Genomic DNA, 27896 nt, shown 5'->3' with positions numbered 1-27896 from the left:
CATTCTTGATTTTGTTTCTGCCAAATGATGGCTGAAAAGAACTCTGAAAAGACTGCTGGGATGTGCTGTGTTTGTCCTAGGGACAAAGCAGTAGTTATTGTGTCTTTTTTCAATTTCTGACTTCTAGTAATTGCTGCATTTTTAGGTGGCTAAGGAAATTGTTGGGCAGATCAGATCTGCCAAAAAAATGCTCATATATTGATATTTTCAGCTAATTCTTTAGGGTTTTATATGAGCATAGAATTATTGCTAAGTAATCTGTCAGATTATAACATAGGCCCTCTGATAAATATGGCATCCCTATTTACAATGCATACAATTGACAAGGTTCTTTTAATTTTTTAGGGGGGGGGGTATTCCCATGGATACCGGAAAGCTGCTGTTAGTTTATATAGCACTGATCTATAAGAACCAATGATGTGATTTAAAATAACTTGGTGTCATATTCCAGGATTTTTCTAAATGGCATTTTGTTAATCAATCATCCATATGTTAATAATAGAATAGGATGCATTAAGTTATACTTTCTTTTAAGTTTATTTTAATGATGTCACAATGTAAAATTATCCTCTAGTTCTGTTGGTGCAATGTTGGTGACTAACCATGGATTTTTCAGGAGGTAGCACATATTTTATACATTTCCTGACCCAAATGATCACATTCATTAAAAAATTAATGGTTTATAAAAATAGATTATAACAAATACATTAAAATGTGCATTGATCTAATGGCATGATCCAAATTATCACATTGGCAATGGTTATTGGGAATTAGAGCACAACATTGGCATATTGATATTTGTTTTATGGATTCTGTTGAGTATCATAGGTGTGTCTGATTGATTTAATAGTGGAAATAAGATTAGGAAAAGACAGAGATCCTGTCTTTAGGTACAGGTGGTTTAGTGACTGTTCAAAATTTATGAAAAAAAATGACTTATTGTTTTTCACACAACCATTGTATCAGCCCCATGGTCACATTATCAAAATTCAGACACTTGGCACCTGGCCTGGATTTATGATGGTGCGCAGTGTCCTGTGATCATGTGACTGCCTTTTGTGACCTTCTGACAAGCAAAGTCAATGGGAAAGCCAGATTCACTTAAAAATGGTGTTACTAACAAGTGTAGTGATCCCTTTAATAACTGTGGCAAGAAAGGTCGTAAAATGGGCAAAATCCACTTAACAATTGTCCTACTTAGCAACAGAAATTTTGGCCTCCAACTGTGGTCATAAATCGAAGACTACCTGCATTGCCTCCTAAGGGCAAGAATAGCAATATAACAGTCCCCTAATATTTTCCATTCTGAAGAGTGGTAAATGTGGGTTATGAAGGAACCTGAGAAACAAATTAACACAAATTTTGACACATTCAAGGCAGACAACACTATTAAAGCTTAAAAATAACTATTATGTCAGAAGGCTCATTTCACTTCCCCACTGTCTGCAACCTTCCACTAAACTCAGCCAATATTTGCATTTCTATTTTATAATGCATCGAATTGCCTACCTACCTTTGTAGTTTTAAAATGTTAAAGTTGTCTCCTTACTCCCCTTTAAACTCAGTGGAACTTACATTTTGAACATATTTATGTCACTTTTAATTCAGAAAGGTAGTCCCAGATACCTTTCAACATACTACGATCCACTACTATATCTTATTCCAATTTTACACTGAATCAATCCTGAAAGAGACGCAGGGACAGGATTAGACCGCCGTTTATTGTTACGACCGCTGAAATTATAGGACTCCGTTTAAAAATACTCTGTCTGCCTAACAGTTCCAAGGATGAAAGGACGCAGCTTCTCTCGAAACGCCGCGACAAGCGGGCGATAGGGAGAAACCATACACGAAAGGATGACAATACCGATCACCAGCGCACATGCTCAGAAAGGACCCGATCGCCCCATTAAGAGGAGGCGGACGGAATCCTCTTCCGCTGGGTGTGGCTACCTAGTAGGCTTCTGGCCGAGTTGTTCCGACTCCGCGGCTGCCCTGGTGGGTTGGGAACTGGCTCTTCACTGATCAAGGGAGAGAAGGGGATCCCAAGGCGACCTCAGCGTCAGCGGGGCCTGGCAGCCATGTCGCTATTGTCCCTGCTAATGCCGACCCTTTGGGTCTATTTTATCGGCTTTCGCGTAGCCCTGGAGCAGCTGTTTCGACGCCCTTTTCCGCTCTCCGTTTCCAAAGCAGGTTAGTAGATTGCACGGCGGAGCTGGAGCAACGGGCGCTAAAGATTCTTCTCAACGCCGTCGCTTTGCTTTTCGGCATCAGTTGGGCTTTTATTGGATAACGAAAAGTGCAGGGGGCAAGGATTTATAAACAAGAAATGGCAGTTGAAACTTCCTATTTCTTAGTTTCTGTGCTGGAAGAGTTGGTAGGTCACGCACGAAGAGATTGTTTAAAGTTACTCATCAGAATAAATCCTAGCAAACTAGAAAAATGAAAATGCTGTAATATAAGGGATTTAAGTCGGAACGTAACTTCCTTGCTAGTGCAGATAGAACTGAACCCGTAGTTTCATTTTGATAGCAATATTTTGCAGTAAGCAATAGTTACATTTTGCACAAAAACTTTTCAAGTAAAACGCCACTTACAATAGTCTAAATAAGGCACACCTAAACTGCTCTTGATCTGCACAACTGCAGTTAATTGATGTAATTGTCTTTGTTTAGACCTACAGTATTCTATGGTTGAGATCAGTAATTTTACCCATCTACAATATAGCTTAAACTAGTTTACCTGTGAATACACCTAATCACCTTCTACTGAATGATCAAGCTTCTTTTGGTTGTAGATTGTCATAATCTATTCAGTGTAAACTTTTTTTCTTTAACTTCTTTGGAACCCTAGAGTTTCAGGACCTTAGAAAAATCTGTAGGTAAATGATTTGTATCCTACTTGCATAGGGAAAGTGTATCCTGGACACATAGATAAACCAGACTTTATCATGATTTATGTTATGTGAATAGACACTACACTAGATATAGAGTGAATTTTTAGATTTTATTTAAATTAATATGTAGAGTCCAGATTCTCAGGTTGACTGAAATGTGTTGATTTTGGTGTAGTATGTCACTAATGGTCTAGGCCATGGGTGTCAAACTTGATTGTGATATGTCACATGACATTGTGATATTTTTTGTCTTTGTGGAGCCAGGGTGGGCGTGGTTTGCACATGATGCATCTTTTGACACTCCTGGATTCTAGGCCATACCTGTAGATTATTTCATTTTCATTAAAAAGTATTTTGGTAATATATTTATATTGCATTTAATCTAAATATGTCATGTCTAACATTTAATTTCAACATGTAACTTAGAAAGCTTTATAAAATTTATCCTTATTTTATCTTGAATGCATAATTATCTTAGTATATTGAGAAGATAAACTGAGAACAAATTTTGATACTGTTGTTTTGTAATCCCTGGGACTATGGTATATGAAATTATTGAATGCCATGATTTCTATCTTCACTGGATTTGAAAACTAAAAGCAAAAAATTGGATCCATTCGGGCTATAGAATTTTGTTGAAGGCAAGCACCTGTGCATTATGTGCTTATACTGGCTTAATTACCCTTTACCAGGACATTTTAAAAACTATTACTGCTCTGTCTTTTTCCATCTTTCAAAGTTAGGCACTAAGATAGGAAACATTATTCCTCTTGATTCCAAATTGTTGACAAACAGTAAAAGATTTACTAAGAAAGAACCAGAACCTTTACAATTGAGAAAAAAACAACAGTGGCATCGCTTTGTTTCCAAGGCGACAAAGGAGAAAATTCACCTGATGTGGGAAAGCAGCAAATAAAATTGTCCCTTTTCAGTAGTTCTATCCACAATGTCTTACAGTCTCTTGCTTAGGTAACTATCGTATTTTTGGACTATAAGATGTACCTTTTTGTCTCCCCAAATGAGGTGAAAATGTCTGTGTATCTTAAAGACCGAATATTGCCGAAGCACTGCCCACCCACCGGCCTATTTTTGGCCTCTGCATACCCCATTTTCAGGCCTTTTGGGGGGGCATTTTTGAGGCTCAAAAAAAGCCTGAAAAATGGCCTGAAAAAAGCCTCAAAAACTGGCTGAAAAAAGTCTCAAAAACTGGCTGAAAAAAGTCTCAAAAAGGCGTAGAAAAAAGGCTAGTAAAGGGCTGAACACCCCCCCCCCCCCAAGAGCTGAAAATGTAGTACATGGAGGCCAAAAACCTTTTTTTGTTTGTTTTCCTCTTCTAAATTTAGGTGTGTTTTGTAGTCAGGGGTGTCTTATAATCCGAAAAATACAGGTAATCAGATCAGATGCTAATGTTCAGTTTTCACTCTTCTTCCCGAATGTGCAATATTATTATCTGAAAGGCTATAATTTGATAGAATTAAAATTATAAATATAAGTTTCAATTTATTTGTTCTTACTCTAAATTCTGCCTTCAAATTTCAAATTTTGCCGGCTATTTTATTGTCTCCTTTCTCTTGGTTTTAGGACTCTGTTCCAAGAGAAAACTCTGCTAGTTATTCAGAATTACAGAACATTAACTATTTTGCAACATCCCATTCTTATATGTTGCTTAAAAGTTATGAGAAAATATAATGTCACTCTATTACATTTAGGAAAATGGCTATTTCATTTATGAAAATGCTTAGCTTTGAACTTAAAAATAAATTGATTCCATAACTTGACTTTGTGTTTTTGATTTTATTAGGGAAGATGAGGAAATTTTAACCTAATTTAAAAGGAAAAAAAGAATACGCATTGAACCTTCATTTTCTTATTGGAGAAAGCCAAAAGATAGTCCTTATTACCCAATCAGGAACTTGTGGTTGTAGGGCACAAAGGATCTAATGGAGATCCTTTGTGCCCTTAATGTCCATATGCTTTACAATATTCATTTATTAAGAGTAGCATCGTGTACTCATTTATTATTACTCTATTAGTTACCTGTCAGGTAAATTTTATCAACCGAAATGCTACTGACAACTATCGTTTGGAAATGCTGTATTAATTCCATTTATCAAGTAGTTTATGAAGTGCCAGCTGTGATGCTGGTTATAACTTCTAAAAAAGAAAAATAAAACATCTGTTTTCCTCTTTTGATTCATATATCAGAGCAGAGTAATTACAAGTGCCCAGGAGGAATATTTATAATAGTAATGGCCTCATTATTAGCTGTAAATGTGTCATTTGTGAGAAGTCTTTAAGATACCTTGACAGTGAGAGTGAATCTCTTGAGCTAGAAAAACTAAGTAGTGCATTTTTTCCTGTCTCTTGAGCTATATTTTTCGACAATGGTAAATGAGTGATAAAATAACTTGCATATTTAAGAAGTCTGGGTATTTGTGCAAAATGATTTGCCATATTTAGTAAAAAAAATTGAGTACCAACAATCTTTACACGTATACATATTTACACATAGACATATTTATTGCCTAACACATAGACTTTCCTTTTTATAAACAATAACTTTAAACTTTAAATCCATAGATTTTAACTTTATAGCAATAGCACTTAGCACACTTCATAGTGCTTTACAGCCCCCTGTAAGTGGTTTAGAGAGCCAGCATGTTGCTCCCAACAATCTGGGTCCTCATTTTCTGACCTTGGAAGGATGGAAGGCTGAGTTGTTAGAATTGAACAGTGAGCAGTGAATTAGCCTGCAGTACTCCATTCTAACCACTGCAACACCTCTGCTCTTTTTGTGGTGTGTGCTTCTGTATGTTATTTATTGATAGAAATATAAACATTTACGGAAAATGCACAGTTATTAGTTATGTAAATGATAATAAGCTGCCCAAAACTAATTAGGGAATGAGATCGCCACGTATACACTGTAAACTAAGCACTTTGCATTATAGTTTAGTCCTTGACTTACAACAGTTCAAAGTTACAACAGCACTGAAAAAAGTGATATGACCATTTTTCACACCTATGACTGTTGCAGCATTCCCATGGTCACATGATTTACATTCATGACAATTGGTTCATTTTCATGTTTATGACAGTTGCAGTGTCCTGGAGTTATGTGATCATCTTTTATGGCCTTCTGACAGGCAAAGTCAATGGGGAAGCCATATTCAATGAACAACCGTTCATTTAACAAATGTGGCAAGAAAAGTCGTAAAGTAGGGAAAAACTCATTTAACAAATTTCTCACTTAGCAACTTAAATTCTGGGTTCGATTGTGGTTGTAAGTTGAGGACTACCTGTGTACAATTTATTTCAGATGAATTTATTACAATTTAAAATAAAGGCTAAACATAACTTTTAGCAATCTCTTGGGATATGCCTTGCAATTCTCATGAAAATAATAAAAGTGATTTCTAATTATCATACTCAACTTGTTTTTCAACTATTAAATCTAGTTTATAGCTCTTCAGCTCTTAGATTTTGTAGTAGTCTCCCCATCTGACTATAACGAGATTCAGTCCAGTTTAGCCTTTTTGAGATCACCTATCACTGGTTGATCCATCTTCTATGATGTTAATTTGTGATATAGTGCTTCAAAGACTTTTGGGGAGAACTTGTGAACATTCAGAGGAATTCTTAAAATTTCTGTTTAAACCTCTTGCTTGTAGAATTTTAACCATCTTGTTTATTCATATGTGCATTAAATAAAGCAAACAGTTCAAAATTACTTCTAGCCACAGAGACCAGTTTACACATTTGGACATATTGAGGCGACTTTATAAAACTGAATTTCTGAAAGCATCACAATAAATACAGCACAACTCATATTTCTAATAAGCCTCTCAATTAACACAAGGCATTTAAGTTAGATTCTAGATGAACATTCAACAAATGGGCTTCCAAATTCTGTTCATTAAAATGCTGTTAGCTTCTATGTCATATTGTTGTGAAATATTAAAAAATATAATAGAGCTATTCAAGCATATTCATAATAATACCCAGAAAAATACATCCATGCTTACGACAATTGGAAAAACTCAAGAAGGGGAAAAATTTTTTTTTTCATAAATTCTCAGTTTATCAAAAGCTTCCTTGCTCATTGTCTTAAGCAGTACTATGTGTTTAGGATCACACATTTCACTTACCATGGTGAGTATTTCTTATGGTCAGTGTGATCTGCCCCTAATACACTCTTACTCATGGTACAGGGGGGAAAGGCAGTTATTTCTGGAGTTATTATCTATAGAAGCTTTCTTGAACCTGGACAGCAAACTATTCTTGAAGTCATGGATTCCTGATATGCAGAGATTGATCAGAGATGAACATTTATTTAGTGTTGAAGAGATTGGATAACATTTTGTTGTATCCTTGGATGCATCAGAGTGTTGTAATGACCTCTTCTCTATATATTTAAATTTAAACATGCAATCGAGGCTATTGCACTTATTCTATTTCTGTGCATGTGAACCTCCCAAAATTATACCTTGAGGTAAATTGTCCAGAGGGCAGTTAAATTTGGTCCAATGTTTTGTCATGAACTCTGATTAACTATTACTCGTAAAACATGTACAAATAGTATTGCGTGTATTCAGTTTTCAAAGAGGAACATTCCAATGTTGTTATTAATTTTGTACAGTTGAACAAACCAGTCCTTTCTCATGTTATGTTTATCTGCTGCCTTTATCAGGTGCTCATTAATGAGTGAAGAATCAAAAGGGGTTGGGACAGTGGCTAAGAAGCAATGGAGAATAAAACTTTGGAAACTTCCCCATCAGACCTAAAGTTAGTGGCCCACCCAAGAGCAAAGAGTAAAGTATGGAAGTACTTTGGCTTTGATACCAATGCAGAGGGATGTATATTACAATGGAAGAAAATCTACTGCCGCATTTGTATGGCACAGATTGCATATTCAGGAAATACATCCAATCTCTCTTACCATCTTGAAAAGAATCATCCAGATGAATTTTGTGAATTTGTGAAAAGCAACACTGAGCAAATGAGAGAGGCTTTTGCAACTGCATTTTCAAAACTGAAGCCTGAATCATCTCAGCAGGTTGTTCAGGACAACTTAATTATGAAAACAAGTCACAATTATGAGAATAAAAAGCATCAAGAGCTGACCTCAGCAGTGATTAGTTTAATCTGTGAAGGGTTACATCCTCCATCTATTGTCGATGAACCCACATTTAAGAGTCTCTTAAGAACAGCTGATCCCAGGTATGAACTTCCTTGCAGAAAGTACTTCTGCACGAAAGGAATTCCTGAAAAATATGTTGCTGTTAGAGAGGTTGTGTTAAAAGAATTGACAGACATTCCATGGTGTGGTATATCAACTGATATATGGAGCAGTCATACTCAGAATAGATCCTATGTAACATTGTCTGTTCATTTTCTTAGAACTGGTTCTTCTGGCAGCTTGGCTATTAATTCTCGTTGCCTAAAAACATTTGAAGTACCAGAGGAAAACACTGCAGAGACAATTACAAGAGTCCTGTATGAGATATTCATTGAATGGGAAATTAATACCAAAGTTTTTGGGGCTACAACAGACAATGGGAAAGATGTAGTGAAAGCTTGCTCTCTTTTGGACATCTCAGTACAGATGCCATGCTTAGGTCACACTTTCAATGTGGGTATACAGCAAGCTTTTCAGCTTCCTAAATTGAGTAGTGCTCTATCTAGATGTCGAAAACTGGTGGAATATTTTCAGCAGTCTGCAGTAGCCATGTATATGTTGAGTGAGAAGCAGCAACAGCAGAATAGTTTGCATTGCATGCTTGTGAGTGATCGTGTTTCCTGGTGGGGCAGCACACTTGCCATGCTGCAACGTCTTAAAGAGCAACAGTTTGTTATTGCTGCAGTACTTGTGGAAGATAGCAATAATCACCACCTGATGCTGGAAGCTAATGAATGGAATACAATTGAAGGGCTGGTGGATTTGCTTCAGCCATTCAAGCAGGTAGCTGAGATGATATCTTCTTCCAAATACCCAAGAATAAGCATGATGAAACCTCTTCTTCACATGCTGTTAAATACAACATTAAGTATAAAAGAAAATGACTTAAAAGAAATAAGCATGGCAAAGGAGGTGATTGCCAAGGAACTATCAACAACATATCAGCATAACCCTGAGATAGACATGTTTCTCAATGTTGCAACTTTCTTAGATCCAAGATACAAGAAATTGCCCTTTCTTTCGACTTTTGAAAAACAACAGGTTGAGAACAGAGTGCTGGAGGAAGCAAAAAGTATCCTTGAAAAAATAAAAGACAATACTTCGAGGCCTGAAGAAAAAATATTTGTAGTGTCAGAAGAGCCACCCGTGAAAAAAGCGGCAATTGCTTTCACGCCTCCTCCTACTAGTGCTATTAATAATATGCTTGCAGAAATCTTTTGCCAGACGGGGAGTGTTGAAGATCAAGAGGAGTGGCACGCTCAGGTAATTGAGGAACTGAGCAATTTCAAGTCACAGAAAGTCCTTGGGCTCAGTGAAGATCCCCTCAAGTGGTGGTCTGATAGACTTGCTTTGTTTCCTGTTTTGCCAAAGGTGCTTCAGAAATACTGGTGCATTGTAGCTACAAGGATCTTTCCAGAGCGTCTTTTTAGTTCTTCAGCCAATGTTGTTAGTGCTAAAAGAAATCGGCTAGCTCCAGCTCACGTGGATGAGCAGGTTTTTCTGTATGAGAATACTCATAGTGGATCTGAAGCTGAACCTGATGAAGAGGATGAAGGAGAGTGGGGATTGGAACAGGATCATATGATTAATTCAAGTAACACAGCAAATGGGAGCAGCACCGTTTTAAATATGCGGGATAATGGCCTCATATAGAAGCAATAGACTTTCAGACAAAAGGTCTTAACTTACACTCCCCCCCCCCAAAAAAAAACTATTTTAAAAATGTACATATTGAACAACTTCAACATGGGTAGGTTTTGTATGTGGAATATGTGAGAGAGTCTGGATCATGGTTGTGATTTGTGATTCAAGAAGACAAACTGGCATAAAAGTTATAAGTATAGAGTCAGTAAAAGCTACAGATATATTTTATCATTGATTTAGAAATAGGATGTATAAATAGTAATTTATAAACAGTTGGTTGGTCACCTACTATACAATCCCTTTAAACAATATTTTCAGCAAATATATGACTTAAAGTCAACATGCAAAATGTTTTTGATGTAGAATTTTTGATTTTTAAAAGTTTTGATTTAAGTGTTCACACATTTAAATATTTAAAGCTTTTTATAGGCCAAATTATCAGAGATTGATTACGTGAAGGATTTAATGTTTAATAGACAAGTGTTATTTCTGACAACCAGATTATTTCTTTGTTGTTAAGTGTCCTGAAATAGAAGTGTTAGGATTTTTATGTTTATTTGGTTATAGTGAAATCTTGGCACATGTACTGGATATATTATGCTACAATGCAACCATAGGAACCTGTTTTCTGATGTAATTGAATTTTAATATTCTTTTCAGGAGCTCCATATTGTGTTTGTGGTAAGGAATAATGATAGAACATTGTTGTCATCTGTACTAAATGTAACCTTTCCAAAATTCATATCACAGCAAAAGATATTAAGATTGCTCTATCAGCAAATGAATATGAGGTTGAATTATATCACCATATTGTTACAAGTCATTAGTTTTGTATCTTGTACTATTACCAAGCAATCATTTGCAAAGCTTAGGAGTGCTTTTTCATTTGTAACTTCAAGAAAACTTCTGTATATAAAATGGCATCATGTTTCTAGGCACCATACCAGATATATCACATTGATATATCTGCTTTGCTAATTTATTCCATAAATTCTAAACTTCTGTTGCATGGGAACATCTGTGCCAAATGGTAATAGTTCTTATTATGTCATACCTGACATGAAATTTACCAGCTTCTACTACTAGCTTCTAGTTCAATATCTTGGCATCTCATGTCACTCAAATCTGTAGATTTTTGCTTATAAATGTTAAAATTAATATTTTAGACAGTGGTGAGTTCTGGATCCAGTTGCAACTGGTATGGTGCAACTGGGCCCGGTGTCCACCACATAACGCATGCAGTGCACGCGCATGCGTACTTACTACTACGACGCTCCGTGATGCCTCTGTGACTCTCCAGCTGCTCGGTGGAGTGTCGTGCAGGTACCGTGTGCTCTGTGCATGTGTGCGGAAGCGCCTAAGAGCTCAAATACAGGTAAGGAGGGTGGGTGGGTACACCCTCCGGAGCACCATACCGGAACGGTACCCGGTGCTCCTGGCAGGCACCAGTATGTCCGTACCAGAGTGTACCGCCTGCAACCAACCACTGGTTTTAGACATTTGTACAGTGCTTCAGACACTTTTCTTTGTGAAATTTATGAGATTTGCAGCCAACCTGTGATTATGCCCAGTAATAGAAGGAAAGAAACAAATGTGAAGATACGTCTGCACATATTAGAATACATCTATTTATCTTATATTTCATTAAAATGAACGGGACACATTAAAAAAAATTATAATTGGAAAAGCAAATTTTATAGTGTAAAATAAGTTACACAGTCACAGTATTAGTAGCTAGTAGCATCTTTAGATATCAGGTGAAACATATAACTTTCAATTGTTCAATAATCTTATCATTCTAAATTCTACATGTGGATATAGATTTTTCATACAATATTTTCTGCATAAATCTAGTCTTTAAAAGGTTATCGCATTTCAAAAATTCCAACTGTAATTGGAAAAATGAAAGAAAAATTGTCAAAATACAAAATGTATTTTTTGAATATTATGAGCCTTTATATTTCTAGTTAATTATGATATAAATTGTAATATTTAGTCAATTGTACTAAAGTATACTATTCTAGTCTTTCCATTTCTATTATGTAATTTTTTAACCATACTTCATTTTAATAAACATTTTGAAGTAAAAATCATGAAATGTTTTCCTAAAATTTTAACTGAATAGAATATCTTTTCACCAAAGTCCAATTCATAATAAGTTGTCTTTGAGGCATGATTTTGGGGACACTATATCATTTTATAGAAGTACTTAGTCTATTCCTCTGAATGCTGCCTCAAAATAAATTTCTTATGTACAAATTTGACTACTTTGGTTACAATAAAAAAAACAAATTGTCAGTATCAGAAATTTTGAAAAAAAGCCAACAAAAGGTGGGATGAACTCAAAATATTTTCTTTAATAATGATAATGCGCACTGAATTGTAATTGCTGAAGCATAGGAAACAGTTTTTATTTTTTTGTTTTGCTGTGTTAAACTGGACAACCGTAAGATTTTCTGTTCATTTGTTGAAGTTCATGTTCACATCTTAATACCTGCCCGACTACGAAGGGAATCAGATCTCTGGATTCAAAAAGTCCTTATATCTTCATAGTCAGTTAGAAAGTACTTTAACATTGAATTTTTAAGGAAATGCTATAGGAGTTTAGCCTTTTTCTATAACAAAAACACTTATTACTTCACTTATTACTTTATATTCACAATTAATAGAAGCAATACAAAGAGAATATATTGAATATAAAATCAGAATATAAAAATAATTAAGACAAATCTAAAAAGTGCAGATTGGTTATATAGACATTGATACCATTAATAAGATCTCCACTTTTGCTTTCATTTTCATCTTATTCACTTCCTTCTGTCCCATCTCCTGCATTAAGCCATAGTGTGCTTATATACTTGTAATACAAGCTAAAATTTAATATATGTGATAGCTCTGAATACACGAAAGCTTAAGCTGTAATAAAGTATTAATCTATGGAGCTGAAAGACTCATTGTTGCTTTTTGGTTTTTCAGTTATTTAAAATGAATTTTAAGAGGGACTCATGGTCATGGACATTACCCACTTAAAATCCCAACATTTTTTTTTTGTTTCAGAGTAAAATAAGGCTTGGACAAATGTTTTTAGCATTCATATATTTGGTGGACCTTCCTGCATTGTGTGTTTCAGAGTTAGCCTTGGTGTCAATGGTGATAAAATATACATTGGAAATTGTGTACTGATCTAGATCATCTCTGACAGATAAGAAATGAAGCTACAGAAAACATGCCACACTCTGATTATTGGCTAAATATTGGGCCATGTGTAAAAGTTACATCTAATTACGAGAAATCTCTTGTACGTCTTTACAACTGTGGCATGTGTTATACCTGCATCTGTGAGCCTAGCTGATCTTTAGATTGGCAGATACAATATTTAGATTTGTGTCACAAATATGGAAAAATAAATGGATGGTAAGATTATGCATTTTACCCTCCCTCCCTCCCTTCCCCTGTCTTTAGCATTCTTATATAGTAGATACAATATAATTTCAACTTCAGAGTATTCTCTACAATCCTGCAGAGCAAAGAACATTATAACATGTCTTATATTCAAATACATTTTATGCTGATTGTTACCAAGGCATATGTTGCTTATACAACTTCTGTATTGATTATTTACTTGCTGTTAAGGACCAGAGAGAGTAAATTATTTGCAAAATTTTCCTTTTTTGCCTGCAACACATGCAGTATATCCAGTGGAATAGATAGACGATAATATGACAGGAAAATAGGTGTTGATCTTTACTAAGTCTGTTAATACAGCAGTATTTATGTTTCCATGCTGCCTGATTTATTAGACTTTAGATGACTCAACAGCCTCTGTTCTAGTCTAAAACCACAGTAAATTGATGTCTTTCATCTTTTAACAAAAAGTGAAATGGGCTTAATTTTCAAAGGAAGGGTGTGTGGTAATAGATCCCTTGATCTCTTTATGTTCAAAAAAACACACAAAATATTTTCATACAAACAGGATTTGAAGTTTTACATATACAAACTCAAGTCTATTAAAAAATTTAGATGGCTTTCTTATTGCTATAATTTAGGCTTTTTTAAATTGTCTCATCAAGGCACTTTATAGGGAAGCTCTGGGGTGTTTTGTTCATTTGTTTTCCTTGTATGTCAAAAACTGGCAATCTTGTACCTTGATCTTCAGATCCTTCCTGCTTTTGTCCAGTGTAATACATTACATTTCATCTTTTTCAATATAGAAGAGGTTGCTCTCATTCAATATTAAATTATCCTTTGCTTCTGTTTGTTTTTTCAGTCTTGTTTAATCCTTCAAAGATTATTGTAAAATGCAACTGATTCTTCAGTAAGATCAGATTTTTTTCCCAAGTGTTCAATACATTTCATAATTTTAAGGCAAATAGCAGGATGACAAAATCTGTCAGTTTGAATAATTTTTTTTTCTAAATGTAGGTTCTTTTTAAAGAAAAAATGTATATGTACCTTGTTATCTGCACTATTTCTAGAAAAACTTTTTGAAGTAAAATAATATTTTTTATCAGAGCAATTCCAATGATCAATAGAATACAAATAAAGAATATCAATCTATCGATCTATCCACCCATCTCATGGTTTGAGGCAGCTGAGAAGTGTGAAGCTGCTTATCGTCATCCTTCTGAAAGTGGCAGTGTATATTCTCTGTAATCTCTAGGATTTTATGCGAAATTGGGAAATAACAAAACGAAGGAAGAAGGAAATGGCAAATGAGATCCATATATGAATTCATCAACTGGGCTCAAGGGATTGTTTACTTTCTAAATTGAAATTAGTATCATTTATACTCCATTGTTGATATGAGGCAGTCTTGTGAGGACTGCTTATTTATTTGTGCTTTCTTTCTTAGATAATCTCCTAAAAACTTGGGATAAATATGCTTTCAACATTTCCAAAATTTTAATTGGTTAATTGGTCACTTAATTGGTTAATTTGTTTTGCAGTTTTCTGATACATGTTGAACATTGCCTGGAATCAATTGGGCAATTAAAATAGTTTATGAAATAATGCTATATATATATATATATATATATATATATATATATATATATATATATATATATATATATATATATATATATATATATATATATATATACACACACACACACACACACATACATACATACATACATACATACATACATATATATATATATATCGCATTATTTCATAAACTATTTTAATTGCCCAATTGATTCCAGGCAATGTTCAACATGTATCAGAAAACTGCAAAACAAATTAACCAATTTGTTGAATATATATATATATATATATATATGGAAGTAAGTATTGCGACCATCCCAGAAAAGGTAGCAAAACAGAGAAATTTGCTCTCTAATTTAGCCATTAAGTTATATATGACAACCAGGAGTTTCATAATGTACTCTGATTAAGTGCATGTATTAAGTACTATATTATAATATAATGGTAGGGGGTAGGAATAATTTTTCTCTGGTTGTCACAATGCTCACACTCTACAACGTATATGCTCTAGTTTATCCACTAAACTTTTCTACCCCTTGATAATATTGAACATTTATGAATGTATAAAATTAATTTCAAATTATTACCTAATTCTCTTCATATAATGAAAAAGCACAGGGAAAGAAGCAAATTTAGGTAATTTGTGATTATAGGAATAGTTTTGTTGTTTTTCATTGTAATCTATCAAATTAAATAGAATTGCCAAATAATCAATCCGCAGATCAACCCTGAGCTTTAAATATTTTTTCTATTACTTGTATGTTAACTGTATAACAGTATATTTACTATTTATCATTATTTTATATCAATAAATTCTCTGCAAACTCCAAGCTAATCATGAAAGATATTTATTAAATACTGTAATTTATAAATGTAAGTAGTTGATTTTATTTGTAATTTAACTATATTTCTGATGGACTTATTTAAATAGACAGATATTGTGCATTAAAAGACCTTAATATATAACTCCGCCTTTCTTTTGCCTCCACAATGTATTCTTAACGCCTTAAAGCTGGCAAAGGAGTGTGTAGGGTAAAAGTATTCTCTTTAGTAAGTCATTGTGAAATGTGTGAACTGGAGAAAGCTTATAGTCATTCTTTTTAAAATATATGTTAAACAACATTGATGTAAATTATGGAACATTTTATGCAACTAGAGTGAAGAAAGGTGAGTGTGATGAATATGGTATATGATAGAAATAAAGCATGTATGAAAAAAATCAATCAACTCTTTAGTGATTCAATATTAGGGAGTAAGATAAATATTTCTTCTTGGATGTTTAATGAATTTAAAAATAAATGCATAGAGAATTTTTTGGTAATACCAAAAATACGTTGAGTGAAGATGTGACTTTTGCACATATTATATATGATATAGTATTGCCTGAAAACTTGACATACAAATTGAAATAGAAAAGTGAGTAATAGACTGTTGCAAGGGATAATGTAAACATTTTTGTTTGAAGAAACAAATTGTTTCTAAGAGATTAATTCTGCCTGTGAAATTTAGTGTTACATATGTACCGATACCTTTTCTAATATACCATTTCAGCGTAGTTCACTGGTTTTATTTAATGTGGCATTCTATATTAAAATCAACAAGTTAAATGGTACATTACATTACACTGTGTTTCCCGAAAATAAGACAGGGTCTTATTTTCTTTTGACCCCCGAAATAAGTGCTTGGCCTTATTTTTGGGGAGGTCTTATTATTTTTAGGGTGGAGGAGGCGGTGAGCATGGTCACCTCATGGTTGCTGCTGTGTGGCAATATTTTGGGGGAAGGCTTATTTTCTGGGGGAGAGCTTATTTCAGCATATGCATCTAAAAACCTGATTTGGCTTAATATCTGGGGAGGTCTTATTTTCGGGGAAACGGTATATTTCATTATTATTTGCTGCAACAGTCAGTTATTGGCCTATAAAATATGATTGAGAAACATTTCACAAAATAACAATTTTGATAATATTGATTTAATTTTTTTTTCTTAATATTGTACTGCTATATGAAGTGCCCTGGGAAACAGTTGCAACTACAAGCATCATTATAATTAACATGTGAAATGTTGATGGAATGTTGGTCAGTTGGTCAAAACAGATACTTCTGTTTTGATGAGCAATTTTTTGTTGCAAAACAATTCCTAACTATTTTATTTTGTCTTTTTGGACAGTTTTTCCTCTTCAAAATGGTAATGTTGCCTTGGTAACTGGAGGAAGTAAAGGAATTGGTTACCATACTGTGAAGAATTTGGCAAGACTTGGAATGCATGTTATAATAGGTATTACTGTTGCGTTAATATTGTTAATTGCATGTTTTTATCCTGTTTATTAAATCCCTCCAGAAATATTTGAATAGCATTTTAAATCTAGTAATTGCCCTCAGAAGAAGATTGCTTTGTAATATATAGGTTTAAAGAAGACACAATTAGGAAAACATTTAAGATATAGATATTGAACAGGTTTAAGAAGGTAGTTGGAGAAGAAATATAAATACAAATACAAAATGATTGTTTCATGCAGCTTGCTTTACTAGTGCAAAGTTCTATTAGGTAAGCAAAGAAAAATAATTGCTTGGAAAATGTAAATGTTTTTCTGGTAATTACTGATGACTAGTAGACTGCCTTCAGTTTTTAAAATCAAACAACATAATTTGCATTTTTCAAACATTTGTGAAATAATGATAAAATCATAAACACCTTTGTTGAAATAGCATTTATTGAAAGAAATGTTTCCATTGTATATATGTGTATGTATAATTAAAATATATTTTAAAAACCATATTCATACAAGGCAAGTGAAATTACTATAAAATACCAAAGTGATACTTATTAGGACTAATCAAATAAACCCTAAATAGTGAGTTGTCTTCTTTATCTGCAAGACAATATCCTGAAAATAAACATACAGTATCATACTTACAACCGGGTGAGGTGAGCTGAATTGAGAGAGAGTGACTGGCCCAAGATCACCCAGCTGGCTTTCATGGCTAAGGCAAGACTTGAACTCATGGTCTCCTGCTTTCTAGCCTAGTTCTTAAACATTTGACCAAACTACAAATATCACGGCCTTTGGTTTGTGAACTTTCCATCCCCCGCCACCATTATCTCTCATATGCTAGTAAGGTTTGGAGACCTCAAATGCAAATTACCTGTTTAATGTGTTAATTTGATTACCTGATTATTGTTTATATCTATTGTGAATGTACACCAAAGATATTCAAAAAATTCAAATTGACTGAAATATTTTCGTGCCATAATAGATTTATTGATAGTTATTCAAATTCTTTTGGATAACAATACATTTATCTTCACTTTTACTTTTTCAAATATAAAGTATCGTTACTTGTTTTCAAAACCTTTATAGGCTCATCCAGTTCTGTTTAAACTACTTTTTGACAATGTAACTTTTTTTAATCTAGAAAGATTTTGTTCATTATGTAATTGTGACATAAAATTCCCTAACTTTAAAATGGTGTTTGATGGAAAAGGAAAGCTCTAGTGATTTTTGAAGGATTGGTTAATACATGCTGTTTTGATTAAGTAATTGTTCTAGATTCTTTATCATGGGAGGGCCTGGTGATTAATTCCTGTTTGGTATTAGGCCCTTTATATAAATATGGAAATGAAGGACAAGATTAGAAATTATTACAGAATAATATCTTTGTCTAATTATCTAGTTAGAAACTAATTGTGATTTTTTAAAATATTTTTTTATTTTTTTATTTAAAACACAACATCCTTCTTTACATGCTGTAGAAAGTGTATCAGTTGGTTACAAAAAGACTTTCATGCATCTCTTCCACAGTCAACAAACATAATTCATATTAACTCAATCATTTTAACTCAAATATTTATACATGTCACCTTCATCATATCTCCATTTTTATTTGACTATAATTGTTTAAGCGTCCATCATAAAATATACCAAAATTTAATACATAACCACATACTGGCCTTTCAATTACTATTTCTAAAATCCTCCACTAACCTTAAATTCTTATGTCCTATTGTAGCTAAACATTCATAATATTTAATAATAAAGTTTTCTAATCCTCCTTTTCAAATCACTGTTTAAAATTTACACCCAGTTTCCTTATGTTATACCCATATCTATATATACGTTGTTATTCTTATCCCTCCTTTATTTGTTTATATCCTGAATCATAACATGATTCAAAACTTTAACTGTATCCAACTTGGTTCTTTTTTATTAACCTTTATATATAATCCAAAGGGATTTCTAATCTTCCTTACATGGGTACCATTCAAATATTCATGTCCAATAATACTCATCATAACACTACACATTGTATACATTAGTAACATTATCAATTATTTTGATAATTGTCAATAAATTTCACTAAGTTTAACTAGTTTTAAATTATATTCTTTCATCTATCAACCTATATCTTTCCAATCGCAAAACAGTCTCATATCTTCTGCCATTTGTGGTGCCAGTCCTCTAATCATCTCCTTGAACAACTTTGTATGGACTCCTCTTAGCAACTCCTTGCTTATAAGATCTCTCATGTAATCTTGATGCCCTTCTTCTGTTTCCTTAGTCAGCTTAACTTTGATTGTCAGTGTTATCGATGCTATTGCTAATAAATTTTCTCTCTTTAAATCCATAGATTCTTTGTTTTTTTTCTTCTGTATCTTGCCCTCTGGGATAAATTTCCCCTCCATTTAATTCCTCTTTCAGTATTCCATTCTTTCCATTTTCCATTTTCAGAGACAAACCAATCACCAGCAAATGTAATCTCTTTATATTCATTTTCCACTAAGATTTTTTGGATTTTAACCACTGCATTTTCCATTTGATAAATATCTTCAACTTCTTCATCATATTTTGTCTGTTATATGCTCTAAATCTTCCAGCTTCTTCTCTATCCTCTCATATGTATTTGATAATTTCTGTATTTCTGAAAATATCTTTTGCAAGCTTAAGATTTCTGTTTGCTTTTGAAATTGTGCCATTATCTCTAGCTAACAAACACAGCTGCTCTAGCTTGGAAGGTTAATAAAATTAAGCATAGATTCACAAAAATCTTTTGTTTTCACTTTCCTCTGGTTAAAGATATACTTCAAAGGGACATCTATATGCTTCCCTTCTTATCACTCTCTATAACCAAGCAGTGAGACCTTGTAGTGCCAAGCCAAAACAATCAGTGAAGAAAAAAAGTGTTCCATTTCCAATACACAAACCTTCCAGCCTTCGAGTAGCAGTGTTATTGTTGCAAATTTCCTTATTTCTTTTTGTATCTTTTTTGTATTTCAAGTTAGAAAAAAGAGTCCAATTTTTAAAAGGGGTTAGAAGAACACCCACAGTAATGAAAGAGGGAAATTTTAGACCATAGATTATAGAGAATAATAAAAGAAAAAATAGAAGACGCAAACTTAATCCATTCATTTTAAAAGTCTTGCATAAATTCCATCCATGAAGATAGCATTTAAAAAGTAAGATAACCACTGTCCAAAACCATTCCAAATTTAATTCCGCCACTTGATTCTTCTGTTCTCCAATTTAAATTAATTTTAAGTTTTTTTATAGGCAGTCTCTTTTTAAAACAGTAAAAGTTCCTCACCAGCTGGGAATACTTTCTCTTTCCATATCCTTCCATTTTGGAGCCGCCCCGACTTCGTCAGCCTTGGCTGGATTTTTTGTTGCTGGCTTGAAGAACTTCTCTTGCATCGATCAGGGACTTTGTGATGTCCCTGAGGTCAGCAAGACATATTCTTCCTGTTCACTGTCTCTTGAGGACGGTTTAGGTCCTATTGGACCACCCAGTGGCAAAAGTATTGGCTGCGGTCTCGGAGCATCGAGACTGCACGTCCATATCCTCTTGACGTTGGCTCCTCTTCCACTAATTGTGATTTTTAAAATAACATTTATAAATTCACTTATCTGTGTTTTGACAGTTTAGTCAAGAAATAAGGTCTTAAGCATTAGAATTTAAGTATTAAGATGATTATTGAATTGTTATTCCATCTTTCTCTGAATTTTTTTTTGTTCTTTAAGACGTTTATTTTGAAAGAAATAACTGGTCTGAGAAAACATTTTTTCCTGATTTTTATTTTTACTATATAATGATAACAAGTTTTATCATCTAATAGACAATAAATTACATCACCTATCTTCTAAAGCTTTTGTATTTAGGCCTATATTATAGCTTGGAAAATGCTGTTTTAATCCTCTTTCCCTAGTGACACATTGTAGATTAGCAAAATAATGACATTTTACCTGCTCAAAAAATCTCAAATGACTATAGTTAAATACAAAGAATATGTTACAAAAAAGTTATACAAATATTCCCTTTGTTGTATAAAGAGTTGATATAATCATACTAGAAAGTTTCCATTGTAGATACTAACACTTCGTTATACAGTATGCTATTCATTTATTTGTTTTATTGGCCAAGTGTATCAGTTCAATAGAACTGCTTATGTTTTGTTAGTAGAAATTGCTCAAAAAAAGGGGGGGGGGATGGAATTCTAGTAGCAAAGTGCTTATTTAGTCATTGGCTAGGGAGCAAACTGAAAAAAAAATTCCATCAAGGTTATTAGTGGTTTTGTGCAGCTAAAATTAAAATAATATAGGCCCTGATTACTAATCATTTTTATAATCCTTGAAATAAAAAAAAATCTTGCTAAAGTTCATTTATTGTGTGATAAGTGACTTGAAGGTATAATATTTTGCATTATTTTATAACAACATATCTTCATGAAAAAGTTGCTACATTTATTTTTCTGTTATTGGATTGCAAAAGGATTATAATTGATAACAATACATTTGTTAAAGAAACATGATTCCCAAACCAATTTCAAGTGTGGTTTCAAGATGGTGCCATTTTTAATTTTAATAACATTGCTCAATATTGAAGATAAGAATGTATACACTTATTAAAAGAAATTGAATGAATTCAAAACAAACTGCATTAGTAAATGACCACTCATTTTTTCACATTTTGGTAGAGATTTTAGTAATTTAGTTTAAACCAGTGGTAGTCAATCTGGTCCCTACCGCCCACTAGTGGGTGTTCCAGCTTTCATGGTGGCCGGTGGGGGTTTGCTGTAACTCTGCTTTGTAAATTTTATAAAGTAAAGTTACTTTCCTACTTTATAAATCACCATTACTGTGGAACAGGTGGGCGGTTCCGAAAATTTTACTGCTAACAGAGATACAAAAGTGGGCGGTAGGTATAAAAAGGTTGACTACCCCTGGTTTAAACTATACCAGTATGAAACTAAATGCACAAGAGTTTTTAATGATCAGTAATAATTATTAATGTACACTATGTAGTCTGAAAAGACTATTAAGAAATTAAAGAAGACTTCAATGAATAATTCACTCTGTAACAACTGATGGAAAAGAAGAAAGATCAGATAAAAATCTTGCATTGATGTTCCTTTCTTTAATGTACCCACTACACTATTTGGATATTAATTTTTTCCTTTACTTAGACCGAAAAAGTGAAAAGATTTGATTTCATATCCATGACTCTTTTTAAACAGAACTGAATGGGAATGTCAATTTGCTGGCTGACTTGTTTGATCTGCATCTGTTGGTTATGATTATACTAGATGCTTGTTCTGTACAACAAACAAACAAATTGAAAGTTTTTTTTAGAAAAGCACCATATGTCTGTTTTTTTTTAATTTGCAGTGTAAATGGAGATCTATCAGTAAATAGATGTAATTGAAAATGGATCGAATAAGGATGAAAAAGATACTTCTTAAGTATATGTGTTAAAAGAGGATTATTATTATGAGAGGCTAGCAAAATGGAAATAGAGATTGTTGCAAATTGCTTGGACAAGATCAGACTCATGGCTATATTCTATTCATGCTACATATGACAAATACTTTTTATGTAACATCGGGGTCCTGGAATTCTGGATAATGTATATTTGCATAGAAACATCCTGTCCTGATTGGGATCCTGTATCCTAGATGATGCTGTATTCTAATTATGAAACAAGTAGACGTTAATAGCACCATATCTTTGTAATATAAATTATTGTATTTATTTCTGATCATTTAATTGGTCTACTTTCCAAAGAAAGTACAAAAGGAATAAAATTAGTTAACTGAATTAAAATGATAAATCTTTAGACTAACTGAAAATAATGGCAATTATAATCCATATTCAGAAAGTACTAATTTTGAAAGAACTGATAGAATTCTTCTTCTGAACTAGTATTTTAGTGCAGTGTTCCTTGATACCATATATACATACTGGATTCAGAAGAAACAGCAGCTTCTGAATCATACCTTTAACATCTGATGGACAAGAGAAAAGATAAAGGAATTCCAAACATTGTTTTCTTCTTCTTCATTGATTGAAGAAAGATTTTTTTGTTTGTGTAAACCACAAGAAACTGGATAATCTTTAAAAACATGATTTCACCATGATTTCACTTAGTAGACCTTATCTACTAAAATTTAAGATCTACCCCCAGAAACTTTGGAAATTCATTTATACTTTTTAGAAATAAACCCCAAAGATCATATTTGTATTGGTTTGAAACTTTAACTGCCAACCTGAAAACAGTTCTTATCAATGGACTTTAGCTTTAGTCCAGAAATAAGATTATAAAAAATAAAAAAAATGGTTTGATGGAATATTTAAAGGCTTAGTATAATACCTTTTTAATATAAAGAAAGATGTGACATTGAAGGAGTCCTGGACAAATTAATTCAATCAGTTAGTATGAAAGATACATTCCTTTTTCGGCATATAACTAGACTAGAGGACTAGGAAAACCACTCCCTCCCTCAATTAACTAAATACCAATTCATGCTTGGGAGGAATAATTTAGAGGGTTGTAACAGATTCAATTTGAGATTTCAATGAGAGTCAGATTAATCTGGACCCAACTCCTTATTTGCCTCCTGTTACAATACTATACAATCTATATTGGCTTGATCCTTCAAGGTTAAAATGTTCCCAGTGTTCTCCCTGAAATAATTAAAAATAATTCTAGTTGGTGGGCACCCATATTAGGATCCCTGAGTAAATCCCATTCCTTAGTAGCACTGAAGATGTTAACCTAGTTTGGTAATGAAATGACTGCAAGAAAACAACCAAGCTCAGAAACCATCAAGGACTCTTCATGAAGTTAAAATATTTTTGGACATTTTGTGAAGGCAGGGGAAGTATTGGCAAAATGGAATCCACCAGATTACAAAATCACAAGTGACTGAACAACAGTTACAGTAAACTAATTCTCAAATATCTTCATTTTAGTACATGATGCCATTTAGTACATTTGCTTTTACTCATTTAGCACAATTTAGCTTTTAGTTTTAGACCTGCTGAATCAAGAGACCCTGTGTACGTTACAACACATTAAAGATGTACAAACAATAATGGAATATAATAAATCAAGCCTCCCTATTACCTTTTGTAGATACTAATTACATTTAATTGGGTTGAAAAGTCTTATTTAGTACAAAAAATGAAACTGAACACTCAAAATCTGTGCTTGCTTTCATAAGTTATCCTTCAATGCTAGCAGGAGCTTTATGAACAATATATCATAAACCTAATGACTCTTCATCTTTCAGGAGCTTTTTAAAAAATAAATCTTATATTGAATGCTTTTGTTTACAGTGTAAGACTTTCTATCAAGAGATGCTATATTTATCTCCCAGTTTTTCCTCTATGACGACTAGAGCTGGCAAGCAGGGAGCTTGGGAACCAAAAGGCCAGCTGCCATTAGTAGCCCAGTTGGAGAAAGAATAGAAAATAAGCTATTACAACAAAAGGGCAGAATAAGTCTTTCTCTCTCCCTCCCTCCCTCCCTCCCTCCCTCCCTCCCTCCCTCCCTCTCTCTCTCTCTCTCTACCTCCCTCCCTCCTTCCCTCCCTCTCTCTCTTTCTCTTCCCCCTGCTCCCTCTCCTCAATCCATAGATCCATCACATTAGCTTTCCTGGATCCCAGTTTTTCTCCTGCTTGTCACATTTAAACTTGTGAATGGCAAGGGTCCAGGTTATTTGCTAGGCTGCATCTCACTGGGGGTATTTGCCCCCTCCACCAAACAGGTATTGTGGACAGATTCCAGGTCCCTTGCTTAAATATGGATATCTAAAGAGGCCTAGAATGCACATCCTTTCTAAAGCGCTCTTTTAGCCTTCTGGAAGGACATAAAAGAACTGGTTCTTTCCCCAGGGATCGGGTTAAGTAAGGTGGAAACCTCTGGATGGCTTTGTTGGAACAGTTTTTGTTTCATAGTTTCCACTTTTTCATGACTTTACTATTGTGAGCTGTCTGGTTGTCTTATAGATGGATAGCTGTATAAATATTTAAATAAATAAACACACTTATATTTTCTTTTACTCCACACAGTTCTTAGATTCCATAAAAGCAGATCTTTTTCATATTTTATATTGCATTAAACCTTACCTGTCTCTGACTTTGAGGTGCCCTACAAAATTTCTTTAAGTTGCCTATGTTTAATACTGGCACATATTTTGTTTGGTTGGTTAGCAAATTTATCACAAGGAAAAATGTACTGAAATATGTAAAGCATTATATGGAAATTTAGGCAACAGCAGAATAATTCTGATTAATATAGTTGTAAATTTTAATCTTTGATGCAAAAATATATTTACATGATAAAATATGCATTTTATTTATAAAATTAGTATACAGTATAGCAAGGTGAATGTAATGAATATCTGAAGAAAAGAATGGTACTCCATTTAATAGCAAAATAATTCATGAATCCTTACTTCTCCACTTTTCAACTTAAAAGTAGGACAGACAATGTAGATGTTTTTGAAATTCAGCTGTGGAGTACTGTCTTGAATGTGTTTTCTATTCTTCATTCTAACATTTATGTCTTTATGGTATCTATCACATTTATGGTTTTAATTTGCAAATAATGGAGAAACCGGCAGATTAAATTAGATGAAAAATTATACTTTTGATATTTTATTGTTCTTCATATCATTAAAATATGCTATTGTTATAATTCATTTCTTTCTACATTCCCTTATAAGTGGTTCTGATTAAGCTAGAATTCTATTTTGAAATGGCTTGTTTGCCTGAGTATGAATCTTTGTATTTTTGAAATATATTGAACATGAACTATACAATTTTTGCTTCCAGATTTCAATTTTCTAGGGAGATGTTCCACTTTTATTACTATTTCTTTGTCAGTTTTTTTCTGCTGTTCCTGAAAATGTATATACAGGTTGAGCAAGAATTTTAATATACGTTGCCTATGTTGTGTATATTTATGCAAACATTTATTTAGGTACCTTTATTTTTTTGCAAATAATGCACCACAACTTATGCCCACCCTTGTTGAATAATGCCATGGGCAACAATTAGTCTACGATAGTTTTGATCAGGTCTCATTGAACTGCATTTGTTGTTTTTTAGTAGTAGTGCAATATTTTTTTTACAATGTCAGGTTTTTAACTTGATACCCAACCTCATTCTTTTTTAAAAATTTTTTTTATTTTTAAACAAACAAAAACGAACAAAAAACATATACAACCTTCTTCCATTTCATATAGTGTGTTATTTGGTTGCAAGATTTTGTGTGTCCTTTCCATGGTCACCACTTAAAATTATATATTGAATCACAAATTGTTCATTAGATAAATATAAGTACATTATTGTTATATGTCAATTTTTCAACTGTAATTATTATTCCTTAATTTTAAACATGATATTCTAAATATTGAATACATACATACATACAGCATCATTTTGCATCAATAGTTCAACTCCAATTATTCCTACATTTTAAACAAAATATTCTATATATTGAAATCGTACATACAACATCATTCCATTACATCGTTCTAATCTGTTTAACAGTGCTAAACCCTTATATTGCATATATCATTCTATTATTCTTAAAATATAAAAGGTTCTCCCACTTTTTCCATTACCATGATTTTTTACCTAACCATTGAGAAAACAAATCCCAAACCTTGTAAAATTGTTCATCTTCTCTAATTTCAAATGTCAATTTACTCATTTCCGCACATTCCATAATTTTTTGAATAATTTCATCCTGCGTTGGTATTTTCTCATATTTCCATTTTTTTGCAAATACAATTCTAGCTGCTGTTAAAACATTTACAATCAATTATTTCAAGTCTCTATTATATATTTCTGGTTTAATTCCCAATAAAAAAGTCTCTGGTTTAAAGTCTATACGTTTTTGTGTCATTTTCTCCAACCATGTGTAGATCTTAGTCCAATATATTTTAGCTTCTGCGCAAGTCCACCACATATGGTAATATGAATCCGGTGTCTGATGACATTTCCAACACTTTTCTGATTTATTCTTGAACATTCTTGCTATTCTTGTCAGGGAAGATGCCACCTGTAAAACATCTTATACAAATTTTCTTTATATGCTATTGACATTGTCATTTTGTAATTTTGGGACCACAATTTCTGCCACTTCTTTAATTCAATCCCATGCCCAAAATTTTCCCCCCAAGCTATCATAGTTCCTTTAACTTGTTGTTGTTCTAATTTAACTTCTAGTAAATGTCCATGAAGTTTTTAAATTACTTTTTCATCAGTACCCATCCAAATTTTATCTAACTCAGTCATTTTATCATAAAAACCTTCCTCTTTACGGTCCTTGTCATATCTAGATTGTATTTGCACATATGAAAACCAGTTCATCTTTATACCTTCCTTTTCCAGATCTTGCATAGATTTAAGTTCACCCTCTGCATTCAATATTTCACTATATCTGGGTTTTTTTGTACATAATTGCGTATGAAAAGGCTTCAATAGTTGATAGCCAGACTGGAATTTTTAAATAATATTGTCTTTTAATCTTCTCCCAATTTAGTAGCAAATTCTCCCGTAGGTAACGTTTTCTAAAATACACCCGTGTTTTAGTTCCCTTGTACCATAAAAAGACATGCCATCCTACCAATAAATCATGTCCTTCAAGAATCAATAATCTGGTATTCCTTAGTGTTATCCATTCTTTAACCCACATCAAACTTGCTGCCTGGTGATATAGTTCCCAATTGGGAAGGCCCAATCCTCCTCTTGTTCTTGCATCTTGTAACAATTTTAATTTTATTCTTGCTCTCCCCTCCTGCCACTTCAACACTATTTTATTTAAGTCATCAAAATATTTCTTCCTTAGTCTAATTAGAATCATGTGGAACAGATATAAAATTCTAGGTAGAATGTTCATTTTAA

At 33.2% G+C, this 27896-nt stretch overlaps 2 protein-coding genes across 3 annotated transcripts in view; both read left to right on the top strand.

Annotated features, from left to right (window-relative positions):
- DHRSX (dehydrogenase/reductase X-linked) overlaps positions 1-27896 on the top strand; it is a 154411-nt gene that overhangs the window by 25314 nt on the left and 101201 nt on the right. The window contains exons 1-2 of one of the 2 annotated variants that reach the window (XM_087726651.1): positions 1943-2193; positions 16877-16984. In XM_087726651.1, coding sequence (XP_087582777.1) covers positions 2082-2193; positions 16877-16984 — 220 coding nt within the window. In that variant the 5' untranslated portion in view covers positions 1943-2081. Of the gene's footprint in view, positions 1-1942; positions 2194-16876; positions 16985-27896 lie in introns of those variants that run through there. The other variant, XM_087726653.1, reaches the window with a different exon arrangement.
- ZBED1 (zinc finger BED-type containing 1) lies at positions 2078-13250 on the top strand. The gene is made up of 2 exons (XM_014070774.2): positions 2078-2193; positions 7587-13250. Exon 2 carries the CDS (start codon positions 7641-7643, stop codon positions 9726-9728), a length of 2088 nt encoding a protein of 695 aa, XP_013926249.1. The 5' UTR covers positions 2078-2193; positions 7587-7640; the 3' UTR covers positions 9729-13250.

This window comes from Thamnophis sirtalis, unplaced genomic scaffold, assembly GCF_051295495.1.
Source record: "Thamnophis sirtalis isolate CommonGarterSnake01/CBP01778 unplaced genomic scaffold, rThaSir2_p1.2 scaffold_12, whole genome shotgun sequence".
In the NCBI taxonomy this organism is placed as follows: domain Eukaryota; kingdom Metazoa; phylum Chordata; class Lepidosauria; order Squamata; family Natricidae; genus Thamnophis; species Thamnophis sirtalis.
The sequence above is the reverse complement of the archived record's forward strand: the minus strand, read 5'-3'. Positions and strand labels throughout refer to the sequence as shown.